The 16,041-nt window shown below is 41.5% G+C and overlaps 1 protein-coding gene across 5 annotated transcripts in view; it reads left to right on the top strand.

Annotated features, from left to right (window-relative positions):
* The first annotated feature begins 735 nt into the window (after positions 1-735).
* The window catches only part of rhobtb4 (Rho related BTB domain containing 4), a 39,137-nt gene continuing 23,831 nt past the window's right edge, over positions 736-16,041 (top strand). Inside the window, exons 1-2 of one of the 5 annotated variants that reach the window (XM_085178980.1) lie at positions 736-898; positions 1,669-1,814. Coding sequence is in view for 1 of the 5 variants with exons in the window: in XM_085178978.1 (XP_085035104.1) it covers positions 15,447-15,475 (29 nt within the window). In the remaining 4 variants the exon portion in view is untranslated. Of the gene's footprint in view, positions 931-1,214; positions 1,599-1,668; positions 1,815-3,346; positions 15,476-16,041 lie in introns of those variants that run through there. The other 4 variants (XM_085178981.1, XM_085178979.1, XM_085178983.1 and 1 more) reach the window with 4 other exon arrangements.

Below are 16,041 nucleotides of genomic sequence, written 5' to 3'. Positions count from 1 at the left end.
TTTCAATAAGTGGCAAGAGGGGGTGGGATAAATCCAACTGCAACACCCATTATAGAAAATATTTTATAAAGCTGTCAAGGATAATCTATGAGGAGTTACAAATACATTAAAATGTTGAAAGACTGTGTGATACGGTGTAAAGTTGAAAGCAACCTTGAACTCTTTAGTGCCCTTCACTCTATGTTCACGAATCAAACAAAACACCCAACTTTGAACTTGACCTTCATTTTGATCCCGGATACATACTTGTTAAGTTCGTGACTCTGCATCTTACGTGTCAGATTATTAGTGTTTAAAATGATTTTTTATTTATTTATTTAGGTGTTACCATTTTAATTATACTAGAATACATAAACAGTACTAAGCAAAAGACGTAAACTCACACATCCTATAGTCACTATGAAGACCACGATGCTTGCGTAGTGCTGACGTTTTTCCCCAACCATCACGGTTTACTATGGTAAAACACTCATCACTTCATACTCACAAGGTGAAATCTATTTTATTTAAATGGCTACAAATTCATAATTCAGCACCTCAGACACAGAGATATAAGGCATGACTTTCTAATATTATAGCCATTTTCCCCTTAAGGTGCACTGTGGTTGTTTTACTACCTCCTCACACAGCGAGCAGTCTGGTCTGGAGGCTGGCACTCGCTTTGCTTTATGAATGGATGGGTGTGGCGCTTGTGACAAGCAGTGATGCAGTCATCACTGTGCTCGTTGATAAGCGCTGGCGTGCTGTCCATGCAGGATGGTTTGGAGTGAAGCACAACTGGGTTCTGCCACCGCCTGGGAAAGACAACGCGGGAAGGAAAGGGGAGGAGAAGAGAGAGAGAGCGATAGCGGCGACAGTCTACTCCCCAGCAAGGACCAAACTTCTGGCCAGGGATTCGGTGAGACGGGGGACTAAAAGATAAAAGTGCGGGTGAGATAGAACAAAGGGCAAATGCACTTTTATTTGGGGATATGCTGTTTAGTTATAGGCGGATTACAAATAAATAAAAATGGAACAAATATAAATCAACACAGAAAAGATTAAACGAAACGGGGCTGATGCCACGAGGATGAAATGTATGCCAGAGACGCTCGTACGTCTGCGACGTAAAGTGTAATATTTTAAGAAACAACCAAAAAAAAATAAAATAAAATAAAATAAAATAAAATAAAATAAAATAATAATAATAATAATAATAATTAAAAAAAAAGAAATAGAGTAGTTCAGCCTTGATTCTGCTGTGTGAAAACAGTCAGACAAAAGAAAGTAGGGGCAAGGTTCCCCTCCTCCGTGTGTTCCCTCCTTGTAGGTGTGACAGAAACAACAAAGGGACGTGGAAAAACTCGCATCAGGACCACAGGCTCACAACTACCCAGACAGATCCCGGAGCACAATAGCAGGGGTCTGCAAACAAGAGCATGTCTGCAGGTTTTGCAATATGCAGCAGTCTCCGTGTAATTGCATTTCTCCTGGCGTCTCTCGGCTACAACAGTCGGGAGTATTTTTCTTCTGTCAGCTCTGGCAGATCTTTACAAGAAACGAAAGCGATGATTTGAGGAATTTCAAGTGCTGAACCGGAGGAGCAAGTGTTAAAGCATGTGAGTTATGATTAGATGTTGTCATCCCGAGGAATGCTATTAAGTGATCGCAATTGTTTGTGCCTTGCAGTTTAATGGAGAGAAGCGAGAGACGAGCGCTGCCCAGAATAAAGCGAATGGAGTAGAGCAGCGGAGAGGTGTGAACTTAAAGTGGACGTCGAAAGGGGGAAATAAAAGAGCCCTGAACTGATTGCAGAAGCGTATGTGTTAAAAAAGGTAGGAGATTACGGGGATTGTTGCACATGCTACGTGTATTGTCATGCCATTTAATCTGTATGCTCGCTACAGAGCAGTTCACAGTGCAAGACCACATGTGGACAGACAGCAAAGGGTTGCATAACGGTTCAGTTAGTTTGGGCTGTTCAGTGTATTGCGTTTATCGACATATCGCAGGCTGAACTAGAATAGCCTTCGTTTTAAACTTCTCCGAAAGCTTTTTGGGAGGTTACATAAGTTATCTTAGAGGGGGTGTACTTAACAAACACTTGAAAACTAATTGAAATTTTACTTTATCTTTTTATTTGTAGATCTTCCTATAGAAAAAAAAACCATACATACACACAAAAACATTGATTTGCACAGCACTGATAAAACTTTGTGACCTACCTAAAAGGCCAGTTTGGGTTTTTGTTTTTGGCAAGTGGAAGTTCTACCTCATACTCTTCCCACTTTTCTTTTTGTGGTAAAAGGGAGGAAAAACGGCACAGATCCTCTTGTTTAGCTGTGTGACCTACCTAAAAGGCCAGTTTCTTCGGCCATATGGTGATGTTCCCTGCAACTGCTAGTTTGCCTAGCTTGGTTAAATACAGAATTAGATGTGCTCACCACCTGCAGAAGTCTGGATACATGAGTCAAGCTTAAAGGAATAGCTGCAGAATGGAGTCACTTAGTGTCTACAGAGCCAAACAGTGATTCGCTACAGTTACTGGCCAAAGCATGGAAAGAAAACTGGTTTCTCTGACAACAGTCGAAACACCCCCCCTTCATCAACCACAATAGAAGCATGGTGAAAATGTGGTGGGTGTAGGGATGGTGTGACAAAAGTTGACATCAGTTCCTCCACTTTTCCCTCGCTGTTCAGTGTTTTTTCTATCAGCTGTGGAATTTGAACCGTTCTTCCTTTTGGGGTGAGGCCCTTCCCTGCGTCTGCTCAGAGGAGTAGGATGTCTCAGTAGATGTGGTGCATATGTGTTTGTGAGTGTGTGTTTAAGTAAGTGTGTGTGGGTAACTGGGGCTTTCCAGTAGAGTTGCACACCAAACATTCTTGGCTGTCGAATGGCCGACTAGCGCGCCAAGTCCACACAGCTGGGAATCGTATAAGAAGAAGTGTCTTTGTGTGATCTGGGCAATACGACGCACATGCACAGTCACATGCGCGCACATGCTCATGCACAGAACTAAAACACACAAATAGTCTGCTTTAAGCCTGCACCTCGGCTCAAGAACAATTTGAATAGTTGGTGTCTGTGAGGTGCATGTGTGTGTGTGGTAGGTGTATTAGATGTAACTAGTAATAAACTTGACGCTCATGCACACACTGGTGGAATTCAACATAACTCTTCACACACACAGAATGGAGAAAATATAACAGAGACTCAGTCATCCTGCAACAGTGTCTTCTTTTTCCAGCACCACATGATGTTTGTCCTCTTTAGTAAGTTTTGGACAGAGAAAACATGGTGGTGGTGGTGGTGGGATGGAGAGGGAGGGTGGGATGGAGAGGGAGGGTGGGAGGGCAAAAGAGAATAAGAGAAGGGATTGTGCTGGCGATGCCAATTGTACAGTTTGTTTCTTATTGGCTGCTTCTCTGGTTGTTGTTGTTGTTGTTGTTTTAAACGGGGTGTCAGTGAGCAAAGAATGTGTATGCAAGAGCAGAATGCAGAGTGAGAAAGAACATAGGCCTTTGTCTGCTGGGAGAAGAGAAGAGAAGAGAAGAGAAGAGAAGAGAAGAGAAGAGAAGAGAAGAGAAGAGAAGAGAAGAGAAGCAGATTGTATCAAATTAATATAGGAGAAATTGAGCTGTAGAGGGAAGAAAAAGGAGAGGAGATCAAAGAAGAGGGACACGAAGAGGTTTCGGCTGTGGAGGAAAGAGTAAAGCAGGCTGAGGGAGTGAGAATGAGAAATTCTGACAGAGTCCTATTCCATATTATTGTAAACATGATCAATCAAAAGGCAGAACCCTTCTTTTTCTCAGATCTGGCCTGTTTTCTGTTTGAACCAAGAAGCTGATAAAGGAACGATTTCATTAGAAGAAATGAAAAGAAAAAAGAAAATAAAACAGATAAGTTAACAACTTATCTTCATCACAATCTGTTCAAAAAACAAACAAAACATCCCTTTAGAAATGATCTCTTTCCACATGTTGAACATTTGCCTTATGATAATCAGCTGCACCGTGTCCCTAGCACTCGCTGATTTCTTTGTACTTGCGAGTGTGGCTTGGTGCGATTACTTTACAGATTTAAACTGCTCATCTGGACAAAGTTCTTTTTGTACAAAAAACTGAATGTCTACATTATATGATGCATACGGGAAGCAAAACACACATTTGCAAGGCCAGAGAGTCGGTGCGTGAGGGAATATGTTTTAGTAGTGAGAGACTTGGATAAGAAGGTGTTGTATCATCAACAAGGATGGACCGGGGTGGGACAGGACCACACAATCAAACGAGAGGAGATAAGAGAGCTGGCTGAATTCAGAGAGAGTGTCTTTGTCCATTTGTGGTTCCTCAGATAGCTCCAGGCTGGATTGAGGCCAGGGGCTGACAGGGGTTGTTTCTAGAGATCTGAGATTGCTGCACTGATAGGAAGGCATATTACACAACTGAAAGAATACGATTAAGGTTTTCGGTTTCAAAGGTTTTATGCTGCAAAAGTCATTTTGTTTGTGGTATTTTAACTTTTAGATTTTGGCCTTTCCAGATGTGCCTTGGATTTAGTGCTCGTCATGCAGGAAACGCTGCCTGCCACTGCATTGTGTGGCTGCAAAATGACAGATTACCAGAGAGCTGAGGTAGGTTAGGGCCACCTAAAATTATAGCTGAAAAGAAACTTCCAAAAAAAAAAAAAAGACTAGTGGACTGATATTTGAAATGGCCTTGAGCTAACAGTGGCTCTGACAGTCTGGCATGCAGAGACACATATAGATTGTTCTGCTTTTACACTCCTCAACCCATGCTATAGTTTCTCCATTTCTCTATTTAATCCCTTCTCTTGCTCTTTGTAACCTGTTGTCCTGTTTCTATTTTGCTGTGTGGAAACTTGGGCGCGTGTGTGTCTGCATGTGCATCCAGGAAAGGATGGCAAGATATTCTCCAGAGACCAAGTGGCATCATTTGGTGGCTTGGCTGTACTGCGTCTCTATTTATGTTCATGCTTGTGTTGTGATTGTGTCCTGGTCGTACGGCTCTATCACTGTGACGACTACATCTTCCTGTGCAACTGTGCATGATTATGCATGCATAGTTCTGCATGTGTGCAAGGCTGTATGCAATTTGACCCCTGGAAATCTTTCTTTAGCATCTGCTCCTCTCATTTGTGGCAGAAAGCCGATCCCTTTTGGTGAACTGGCTCCAGCATCATATGACTGACCAAATGGCGATGATGTTTTGGAGTGCGCGTGTTCTGCAGTACAAAATGACATTGCATATCATAACAGGTTGCCTTTTGGCTATTGATGTATATGTGTGGAGTTGTGTGGGTGTGGCTGTCTCCTTGCATCGCCTACAGGACGCTCTAAGCACCTCCCAGGCCCGAATAGGCCCGCGCAGCTCTATAAATCTAGCTCGTGTCGCTCACACAGCAGTAATCTCTAGCGTCTTTTATTTTCGATGCCTGCAAGCCTGGAACTCTGTCTCCTTATCTTCCTGTTTGTTTTCACATCTTTCCTTTCCTGCCTGTCTATTCATTCATAACAGCAATTTGGCTTTCATTAACTAATGAAGCCCCCCCCCCACTAACTAATGGGGGGGGGGGGGGGGACCAAAACCAATTAGCTCTCCTTGGGTTACAGAAAGTGACATAAAGAAGAGGAGAGTTTCTCTGAAGTTTCGCACACATATTTGCTCATTCTAGCGTTGTCCTCCACTCATTTTCTGTCCCCGCTTGTTTTAAAGAGGACACTTGACTTTAAAGAGGACACTGCACTTTTTCAGTTATTTCTTTAGTCACTCTAGCAGCTTTCCCATCACAGGGATGCATCCAAAAAATCTTTTAACGCAGTCAAACACAAGACCCACAAACATAGAAACTATGACTCACACAGTGAAGCTTTTAAACTCCAAAAACCAACATTTCCAAACCACACTGTATAGACATAAACAGACTGACACATACATACAGTATCTGTCTCGTCTAGTAATAGCCAAAGGCAGATTTTCAGAGAGCAGAACACCCAAGGGTGCCGTTCCTGCTAATCCAGGTCAGACCAGCTTCAGTCTTGGCTGAACCACCCATGAAACCACAGGATTTTTAATCTGTAATTTTGCCTGTGCTTGTGCGGTTGGCTCTATTTAAGGTGTTTCCTTGCACGTCTGCTTTGACACGTACACATTGTTGCCCCGTGATCGCCCACCGCGTGGCATTTATTCGAGGGCTGCCCAATTTTTTTGCTGTTTCAGAATGATGCAGCATGTCTGACTGATGCTCTCTCGACTCTCTGTCTGTCTCGCTTTCTCACACAGTCAAGGACACACACACACTCCAGAATAAATTAATCAGATATGATAACTGATGGTAGCAAACTCGATGTATGCAGGACTGCAGTGTCTGTGGTTTGTTTCCTCATGAAAATTGGAAATTGACTCATCACATATTATGTGGTGTGGCTAGACATTTTAAGCCATGTTCTATTTTTAGTTATTGCAATACACGGATCTTTTCCTTCATTTAAATCTATTGAGGGGAAAGAACAATAAAACACTGAGTCATGTAGGTTGAGGTCAGACACAGCGGATCACAAAATATAATTTAAGGGTTAGACAGTAAAATGTGGTTTATCACCTGTGGTCTTCTTAAAGCAGACAGTTTGGAAATTGTTGCACTGACTGGCAATGAAATATTCTCGGTCTTTGTTTCTGTCTCTCTCTGTCCCACTGGAATACATCACCAGAGTTAGCATAAATATTTAATCATTTTATTATCTTCATTCCTGTTTAATGGCCCAACATACTTAATAGCAATGCACTCAACAACATCAGAGGCCAGGTTATACAAAAATATTGACTTCTTGAGTCTTGTTAAGCTCCATTATGGTTTTCTGGTCAGCTGTCTTTTAGTTTCATCTTTGAAAGAGAATATCTTTGTGCTTCATCTTAACATTTATTTGGTTGAAATGACCCGTGCCCACAAGTGGCTAGGATTAGCTGGTATCATTGATGGTGCAGCATCCAAAAGAGCCTAACCCCACGCCCTTAATCAAACGATTAAAACGTGTGTGGCCGTGCTATGGCTTAGCAAATTAATGACATGTGGTCACAGTGCGTGGTGATAATTGCACGCTGGTTCTATCATCAGGCCATGGCACAGCGGTGTGGAAATAAATAAAAAGGAACTGCTAGTATAGATTTTTCCATCACTATTTTGGGATGCCTCTGTACACGGGATATCAGCTTTGTTTCTGCGCGCACATTTGCTGTCTTGTGTAATGACATTCCTGCATTTGGAGATTGCATGATGACCTCCTTTGCGATACAGCCGAGCAGCGTGTGTAGAATACTCCAATTTAGTGCTTTTAGGTGAAAATCATATCTCTTCATTTGATGATATTTTTTTTCTTTTTTTGAGATTTCAGGCCAGCTGACGGATTACATGCCTCCTGCACTGCCTGAGAAAATGCTTTGACCACTCGGGATTATAAAACCCACTCAATGGGCTGAACTGAATAAAATTTAAAAAGCATTGCTATCGAGGTAAATGCTTTATCTGTGAGATGCAAGGGTTTTACCTAACAACTTGTTTGTTTTTGTTTTGTTTTCTCAATTCTAATACAATGTGAGGAACTCTGCAGAGCAGCGCAACTAGATAAATGATATGCAGGTTATTTGAAGTAAACACAACAAAGGGCCTTCCTGTTATGCCATGGTGCTCTGTAATGTGGCCATCTAACTATTTCTGAGTCTCCCTGTGATTTTTTTTTGTTGCTGTTTACACTTATGCTCTTCCCCTCCCCTCTATCTTCATATCTGTTTCTTTATGTAAGCAAGTGTCTTTTAAATAGAAGCAGATGGATACTGAATTAGGCTGATAGCAATATGGATATTGCAAGAAAAATGGAAGCGAGGATGAAAATGTGCATTATATCAAACATAGAAATGTTACATTAACACGCTCATTTACAATATTTGACAAGGATCTTTCAGTTTTCAAAAGAGAACACACAAAGTTATATGTTTTTACAATTTAACAAATTAAATGCCACACATAGCAGTTGCCATATTTTTGATTATTAAAAGAAAATAATGAAAACTCATAATCCAGCCGACATGTTTGACCTGTTGTATGGGCTTTCATAGGTAGAATTTCCTTAGCTGTGGTGTTTGCAAGCCAAATAGATTAGGAATCTCTGATACACAGTATTTTGCAGAGTGAGCAGGGTTGATGTACTGACTTTGTAGAGTGTGATCTCGGCGGGCCTACAGTTCTGCTTTTCTGTGCCAGACCGAAGTCCAGAGGTGTTTGTCTTGGCTTCGTTCTCTGTTTGATCAGGCTGTTTTGAGAATACTGACTGACCTGTGCTGAGGCCAAATACATCTCTCTCCTCACAACTTTAGCATTTCCTTTGCCTCTGTCCCTTCTCTGTCCTATTGTCTCACAAGTTTAGAACTTTGAAACATTAAATTTAATGTTCATTTTCAAAATATTCTTAAACCTAGCAGATTGAATTTGACCTTTTTTTCTTTTTGTACAAGATAAAGAACAAAATAAAAAAAAAATATTTTTTTTTTCTTTTTGTTCATGCAGTTTTCAGGAAGGCCCAGTTTCCTTCTTCTTCCCCTTTTCTTGTTAGTTGTCTGAGCTTAACCTCAGTCCAAAGTTTAGTCTTATATGTGGTTCAGAGAGGTCACTAATACTTCTAACCTCACCATGGGTAGTAGGGAAAATGTCAAGACCCACATATAGATTGCATGTATTGCGAAAGAGACTCCATCCTTTGATCTGCAGTAAAGTGCTGGTCAATAAAACTCTTAAATGCCCGGTGTAGTGCATAGCACTCTGCACAACATAAATATCTGCATTCACATGCATTTTGGCTGAGCGAGTTAAGGCTGAGAGAGCCTAAATATTTCCCATAAAACTATTACAAAGCACTAAATACTTTCACAGCAGATTCCTTTTTGCAATGCATCATTAATTTCTAGTGTTTGGTGGCATTTTCTCTCATTCCTGCCAATAGATTTCTCAAATAATGTTATTACTGCAGTGACTATCAACAAGGCAACCATGGTGAACCACAGTTACCTACGCAATAAATACAAATATTTAGTCCATTTGATAAAGGATAAAGAAAGGTTTCTCTTGGACTTGTAATCTCACACTAATGTTCAGCAGTTGTTGAGAAAGAAAAAAAAGAATCTCTTTAAGTAAATGTGCCAACGGATCACTGAGAAGTGCTACGCCTGCAGCACCATGCCTGTTTAATGGGTGGCGTTTCCTCTTTTATAAAGGATATAAAAATGTAATTCTAACAACCGATCTGCTTACTCTTCCCCTGCCATCACAATATTATTAAAATTAAGTAACACAGTATCCTATATAAGACACTTTCCAAGTAATTCCTGATAAGATCATCACTGATCCCTGCTGATGGATTTACTAAAGGGCATACTAAGAGAGTATATCAAAAGGATTATATCAATTTCAAGCTGACAATGAAAATTTTTTATGGATTATACACTAAACTTGTTCAAGGCAGGAAGGAGAATAAAAATCAGTCATATCAACCATGGTGTACTAAACCTGGGCCTGTTCTCTATTCTTAAGTGTATTTTTTAATTATATGACATGCTAAATATGTTGCTTTTCTTAAAGGAGTCAATCTCCTTCAAGGCTAAAGCCTCCTGACACTGGTTTCCTGTGCTAACCTAAATTCTGCCCTCAGCTTCTGAAGTTACTCCAGCTCTGGTCCTACTTCCTTCCCAGTCTCCATCCCCATTTCCATATCTGTCTCTGTGTCGTTCCTTAACCTGAATCTCACACCCCAGCTTCACATAATTTCCTGCTGCCCCCCTGACCTAAGTACCTAACTCATCTCCACTAGTGTAATACCCTGATACCTGCACAGCCTATGAATCCTTAGGGTCCTAATCGGCTTAGCCATCACCTGTCATGGTAACTAAAGTAATCAATTTTTTTACTGGAGCATAATATATGCTCCATTTATCACAAATTAGTAAAATGGACTCTTTATGTATCAACCTGTGCTCAGGTTTTCTGGGAGATGCCTTATATAAAAAGCTGCCAGCCCTGGTAAAATGAAAAAACACCCAGGTTGTAAAGATATGTTTAGGTTAGAAATAGAGCTAAGTTTCCACCAAACTGAACTATCACTTTAAGAGTTCAGACCAACGGCTGAAGAGAGCCTTAATAAGATTAGCCCTGGCACTTGACAGCTACAGCTTAAGAGGCACCTCCGTTGACCCGTGTGTCTCTGTCCAGCAGAGAGTGTACATGTGTATTTCCTTGCATTCATATATGATCTTAAGGTTGCCTTTTTAGAGCATCAGGGAGGCTGTTTGTCTGTCCGTGCACATACTCCTGTAAACCTGAATTGAACCAAAAGCCAACTTTTTTTTGTAAATCTTTATCTGTTACTGCATGCACTGGAGCTCAGCAAGCCATGCCTGTGCAACCTCAATCCCCCAAAGTCAGAATGCAGGAAGTGCATAACTTCAAAGGCAGATGCATAGTCTGTCGTTATCACAGAAGGTTTGTGCCACTCAAGAATTTACCTTTTCACTCTTCTGCATGTCAAAACCCCATATCCATCTTGGCTATCACTCACTGCTGTTTTGTCTCAGGCTGTGATTTTGGATAAAACAGGCTTACAAGCAAGGAATTTCAAACAAGAAAACGATTCAGCAAACACAAAGCCGATGGAATCACTGGAATTTGCCACTTAAGTGTTTTTACTTAGAACTGAGTACTGGGTACTTGAGGCTGTGCCAAAGACACTATATCCACAGAGAGACTTGAGTAACTTGACTTGAATATGATCTGCTGGTGGTTGCGATGGGATATGGGGTTGTGGTTGGGTGCGCTAGATGCCGCATTGCTCTAACTGGGTCGTTTTGGCACTCTAGGGCTGCTAGTTGAGGACAGGGAGGAATATACAGCCCCGTGTTCTTTTTCACTCCAGGCACTTCATTGCGAAAGCCAGGCACCACACTGTGAAACATTTAAGTTGGCATTAATATCATAATCAGAGGTCTGTTTATTCTCAGACAGACAGCAGGCAGTTAAACAAAGAGACCTTCCCCTCTCTCCCCACAATAAACCCTCAGTGGTGCTGCCCTCCTCCTCTTTCCTTTTCCCAGCCTCTCGCCCTGTCCTAAAGACACTTCACATTCCCAACATATTCAACCATCATGGCCCACCAGCATCAACAGCACAAACTTGACCTGGAAATATATCTGTATTAAAGTCGTTGAACATTTATCTGCAGCCAAGCAGTCAGACTCAACAAGCTGCCGGCCCACATGTTATGACACTGGGGGAATAATAGCTGCAGACAAGTATGTCAACAGAAAGTTTTACCTCTTATATTGGGTCTGCTGCAGAACTTGAACTTTAGCAATTTAGCAGCTCAAACACATTAGTCTATATTTATTCCTTCCAGAGACTGAGGGGGTGGTCTAGTGTGCATGTAAAAGAAAAAAAAAAAAAAAAAACGGTCTCAAAAATGCAAACGTGTCTGAATCAAGCAACATGGTGTGTGTTTGTGTGTGTGTGTGTGTGTGTGTTTAAATATAGCTGTTATTTTTTAGTTTTTGTTTTACAAGGCATAAAAGATAACTAAGTATGTCTCCCTAACACAAAACACCATTTAAGCATTTTAATAGTCTATAATATATTCTGACCAATCAATTGTCGCTTTCTTTAAAGGTTTCACTCGTTCGGTCACAAGCAGTGCAGTGACTTGTCTTCATTAGCGTGTAATAAAGCAATGACCACTGGTCCCACACATGTAGTTTTCCAGCTGGCTCATGATAAGGCATATTACTGATAACTTCGCAAGTAAACAATTCCTTCAGCCTCTCTCCCTCACTTCCTCTTTTGCGCCCTTGCCTGTCTGCCTCATTTTATACTTTGTCTCAGGCCTTATCTAGCGTTAAATGTTTTTCACGTAAACTCACACTGTGCCATCGCCCATCGCCAAATAGGCCGGCTGTTACAAAACACACTCTATTTCATGCCAGGGTGCCAGCTCTGGCAACACTCAGCCACTTCTCCATGCCACTCTGTGTATGTGTGTGTATGTGTGAGGGAGAGAGAGAAAAAAAAGAGACAGAGCTTAACAGTGGGGATAAAAAAAACTGACATATTTGAATTTATGAGCTTTTTTTTTCAATATTTTCCCACCATCAATCATGTACTGTAGAAATGCCAGTTTCCCACAAGCTCGTTTCACTAACGTTCACTTACTCCAGGTTCACCTTTGACCTTTCATATCTGAATTTTCTTCCCAGAGAAGCAAATGCCACATTTTTCTTGTCCCTCACCTCTAAAACAAAACTGTATGACAAAATCATCCCGCTAGACACACAAGTGAATGCTCTCATCCTGTAGATCCACATCATATGGAGTGTAATGTTTGCTGGTGTGTGTGCTTTGATATGTGTGTGTGAGTCAGTGCTGAAGGTAGAATTTAATCTTTGATATCGTTATCAGTTCCAGGGTGATGGTGGACTGTTTGCAAGACCCACTGGAGCTCTGACCTACTTGTGTCAGTGAATAGGTTGCATAGGCTGTTTTTTTTGTTAAGAGTGTGTGTGTTTGTTAGAGTTTTGGGAGGGTGTGCACTTAAAGCGAACTCTGTGTGGACACAGGGAGTGTGAGAAGCTGGGTGTTTTGACAGCTTTAGAACAGTTCCAGCACAGTGTTGGGGCAGGGGGTGAGCCGGCCTGTTGGATATATGAGTGTGCGGCGAGGGTGAGAATAGGGTCAGCGGAGGAGTGGATAGGAGGGGATGAGATAAACGCAAGAAAACACTACCAAAAAATGCTCGTTTTGAATATCTTTATAATGAGTAAACATCTGAAATGAATTGATTTGAAAATGTATTGTTTGTTATCCTTTAGCAATACATCTGAAGAGCAAACCTTACCTCTTACTTGCAGTTAAAATAAAACAGATATTAGTCTTGAACTTTACTAAGCTTAAACAAAATGAATTATATCTAAATAAATGCATTTCAACATGCCATTCCTTCCTTTGGTTAAACCAGAGGAGCACTAAATATACTGCAGACAAAACTGAGCATTTGTCCAAGCAGCAAGACGCCTCTTTGCCGAAGCATTCCTGCCAAAAGAGTGATCTCAACCCATTCTCCCAACTTTAATCTCACCAAAGTGTAAAAGCTACGGGACTAAACTTCCCACACAGTTAATAAAAGACCCATGAAGCTTGTTTAACAAAACACAGTCCTTTTTGTTTTACTGTAGCTGAATGGGGCCAGACATCACCTCAGAATTGTGCTGCTTAAGAGTTCTCTCACAAGTACACCTCTCCCCCCCAAAAAAACAGGGGGGGGGGGTGTCTCTCCACATTTTCTAAGCCCTCTCTGTGCCAGTGGTGTTGAACCCCTGCTTTCTCCAATGGCATTCCAGCCCATCTTTCATGCTGTTTCATTGTGGCCATGCCAGCCAGGTCAGGGGGCAGTATTTTCTCAGGGCTTGAAGACAGCATTGGAAAAATAGATATAAGACGTACAGTTTGACTATTTGTGCACTGAATTCCTGTATGATTCCTGCTTGTTGTTGTTGTGTCTGCATGTGTGCGTGATGTGCAAGAATCTACATGAACACAAACATTTTAAGTATGTTTTCTGCACTTAGGTCAAATAACACACTGACCTTCTCTTTAAAATGCTTAATATAGCTCAGTATGTTGCGACACCCATGGCTAACCTGCGATATAGAATCTGTCTCAAAGATGTAAGCTGCCTCTTTTGGGGTGGCTCCGAGTGACAGCACTGACTTGATGTCGCCTAAGAGCCTGCGCCGCCTTTGTTTTAGAGATTACAGTACCAAACTCTGCCAGTAGATGTCCGTCTTCAGTCTTGCACAGCCTCCAAACAAAGTTGGCAGACTGGCTTTCAAAGATGTTCACATGATTAAATTGGTGACTGTATCAGTATCCTAAGTGTGTGAAATAAGCGAAAGATAAAATGATGCTGAATGTTAAAGAAATCCCACATTTTATCTTGAGCTATACCCATGACTATAGTGAGTGGCAGATGGACTCGTAAAAGCTCCTGCCTTGAAAGCAAACCTGCTAAAGTTTAAATTAAACAGTTTTGCTTGAAGAAAACTGGAGGTATTTTGCTGACATGGCAAAGCTCAGCATTCCAGCAGTAAATTCTTAGACACTGAGATCTTGGAAAATATGATAGCAAACGCTATGTATTCTCCTTGGTCCAGTCTAAAGCCTCTTTTACTGGCTTTAGTAGCAGTAGGCTACAGTTGCAACGTGGTAGTTGCTATGCCTGAAAACCCGGAGTAACCTTAGGAGAAAATTTCTCTCCATTGCCCATGAGTAATAATAACAGTCTTGCATTATTTACCTGGATAGAGCGTGTTTGCAAGGGTTAAAGGGGAAACGTAGTTAAATTCCACTGACATGCAGACAGTTGCGTGGATAACATAAAAAAACAAACAAAACAAAAAATACCCCGTGCTTACCTATGATTGATTATTAGGTAGTGATTAAAGGCAGTGCAAAGTAGATGCAAGCGCTCTATCTAGGCAGCACGCTTTGTGGGCCGTTCTGAGTTAATAGGATGAAAAGAGCATAGTTTCTGGGCGGGGATACGATCATATATACAGGACATGATTGGCCCGCGTGTTCTAATCGCTGAGGAGGCCTTAAGTGTTCCTCTTAAGCCTCGAGATTTAGGCTATTAAAGTATTACAGTAATAAAGTTAGTGCGTTTAAATTGTGTTTTAAATTCCTCAGCCACTGTTGCATGGTAATGGTCATCCCGGAGCTGTTTGACAGTTGTTCTTATTCACAGAAATCACACAGCGCAGTAAATAAACAACGCTAATTGCAGAATTTCATATTTTAATCAATAGACAGCTCAAAAGTTCGACTTTTAGTCATCAGTGACGTCTTCCGTATTCTCAAGTCTTCTTCCAAAAATGTCAGTTTGCGGGATATCGAGCTGTGTGTCTAAATCCTCAGAAAGATGGAGTGCAAACGTCTAATTTTCCAACGGATATTGAACGCAGCACAGGAGAAGTTGGAAGACTTGTGTCGTGACGCGCAGTCGTGGAGGCGTGCCTCTGATGAAATCAGCCGGGGAAACAACAACAGAAAGGGGGTGGCTCAGACCAGAAGACTCTTTCAGCCAGTTATGATTGCATTTCATCCTCCAAAGTGTCAGTTTGAAGATAACACAGCATTATATTAAGTCTGCCGCAGCGAGCTGGTTCTTGTTGAGTTCTGTGAGGCGCTGGATTAAGGAGGCAGCGACGGGAAGTAGACTAAAGAGGAGGATGTGATAGGGCAAAGGTCCTGTCTGCAGTTATTTGTGCTCTTTGGCAAACAACGGGATCGCAGCGATCGCATCTTCCCTCTCCGTGCGTCTTTGTCCGGTTTCAGTGACCGGCTAAACCACCAGCAGAGTGGCATGTGGGTCAATTCCGGAACCGTCGGAAGGTAGGGACCCCTCCTGCAGGAATACTCGGTCACATGCTCTTCTTGCGATTCTGGCTGTGCACAAAGCAATCCGCACAAAGCCCCCAACATCTTTTTTTTCTCCTCCCTTTTACACTCCAGAGATTCATTAACAGCTGTTTTCTGTTCATAATGTTTCAATCACCTCTTCCATCTCTGTAACATCATCGTAATTATAACGGAGCCTGTTTTATTTCAACGTGTTATAGTAATATTTCAGACAGAGATGTTACAATATCACAAGGCGGGGTTATTTAAAAAACACCTGCAGACTTATGTTACTTTTACTTTTTCCTTTTTTTTTCTTCCTTTGACATTATGATTCTGTGTTGTAGTGAAGCGGTTGGGCTTGGCACATTACGCCAGACTTATCAGTGCATCATTTGGCATGTAGGATTGTACCTGCCCTTTTTTATAACATCGTTATGTGAGAGACAGCAGCACAGTGAATATTGACTCATGCCTTTTATCTTTATAGACTCTGATGACAAAACACAAGACTGACTGATTTGTTGAATCGGTCTCTATGAGAAACTATGAATGAGCCA

This window comes from Neolamprologus multifasciatus, chromosome 12 (genome assembly GCF_963576455.1).
Source record: "Neolamprologus multifasciatus chromosome 12, fNeoMul1.2, whole genome shotgun sequence".
In the NCBI taxonomy this organism is placed as follows: Eukaryota; Metazoa; Chordata; class Actinopteri; order Cichliformes; family Cichlidae; genus Neolamprologus; species Neolamprologus multifasciatus.
This window is presented reverse-complemented; position numbering and strand designations above follow the sequence as displayed.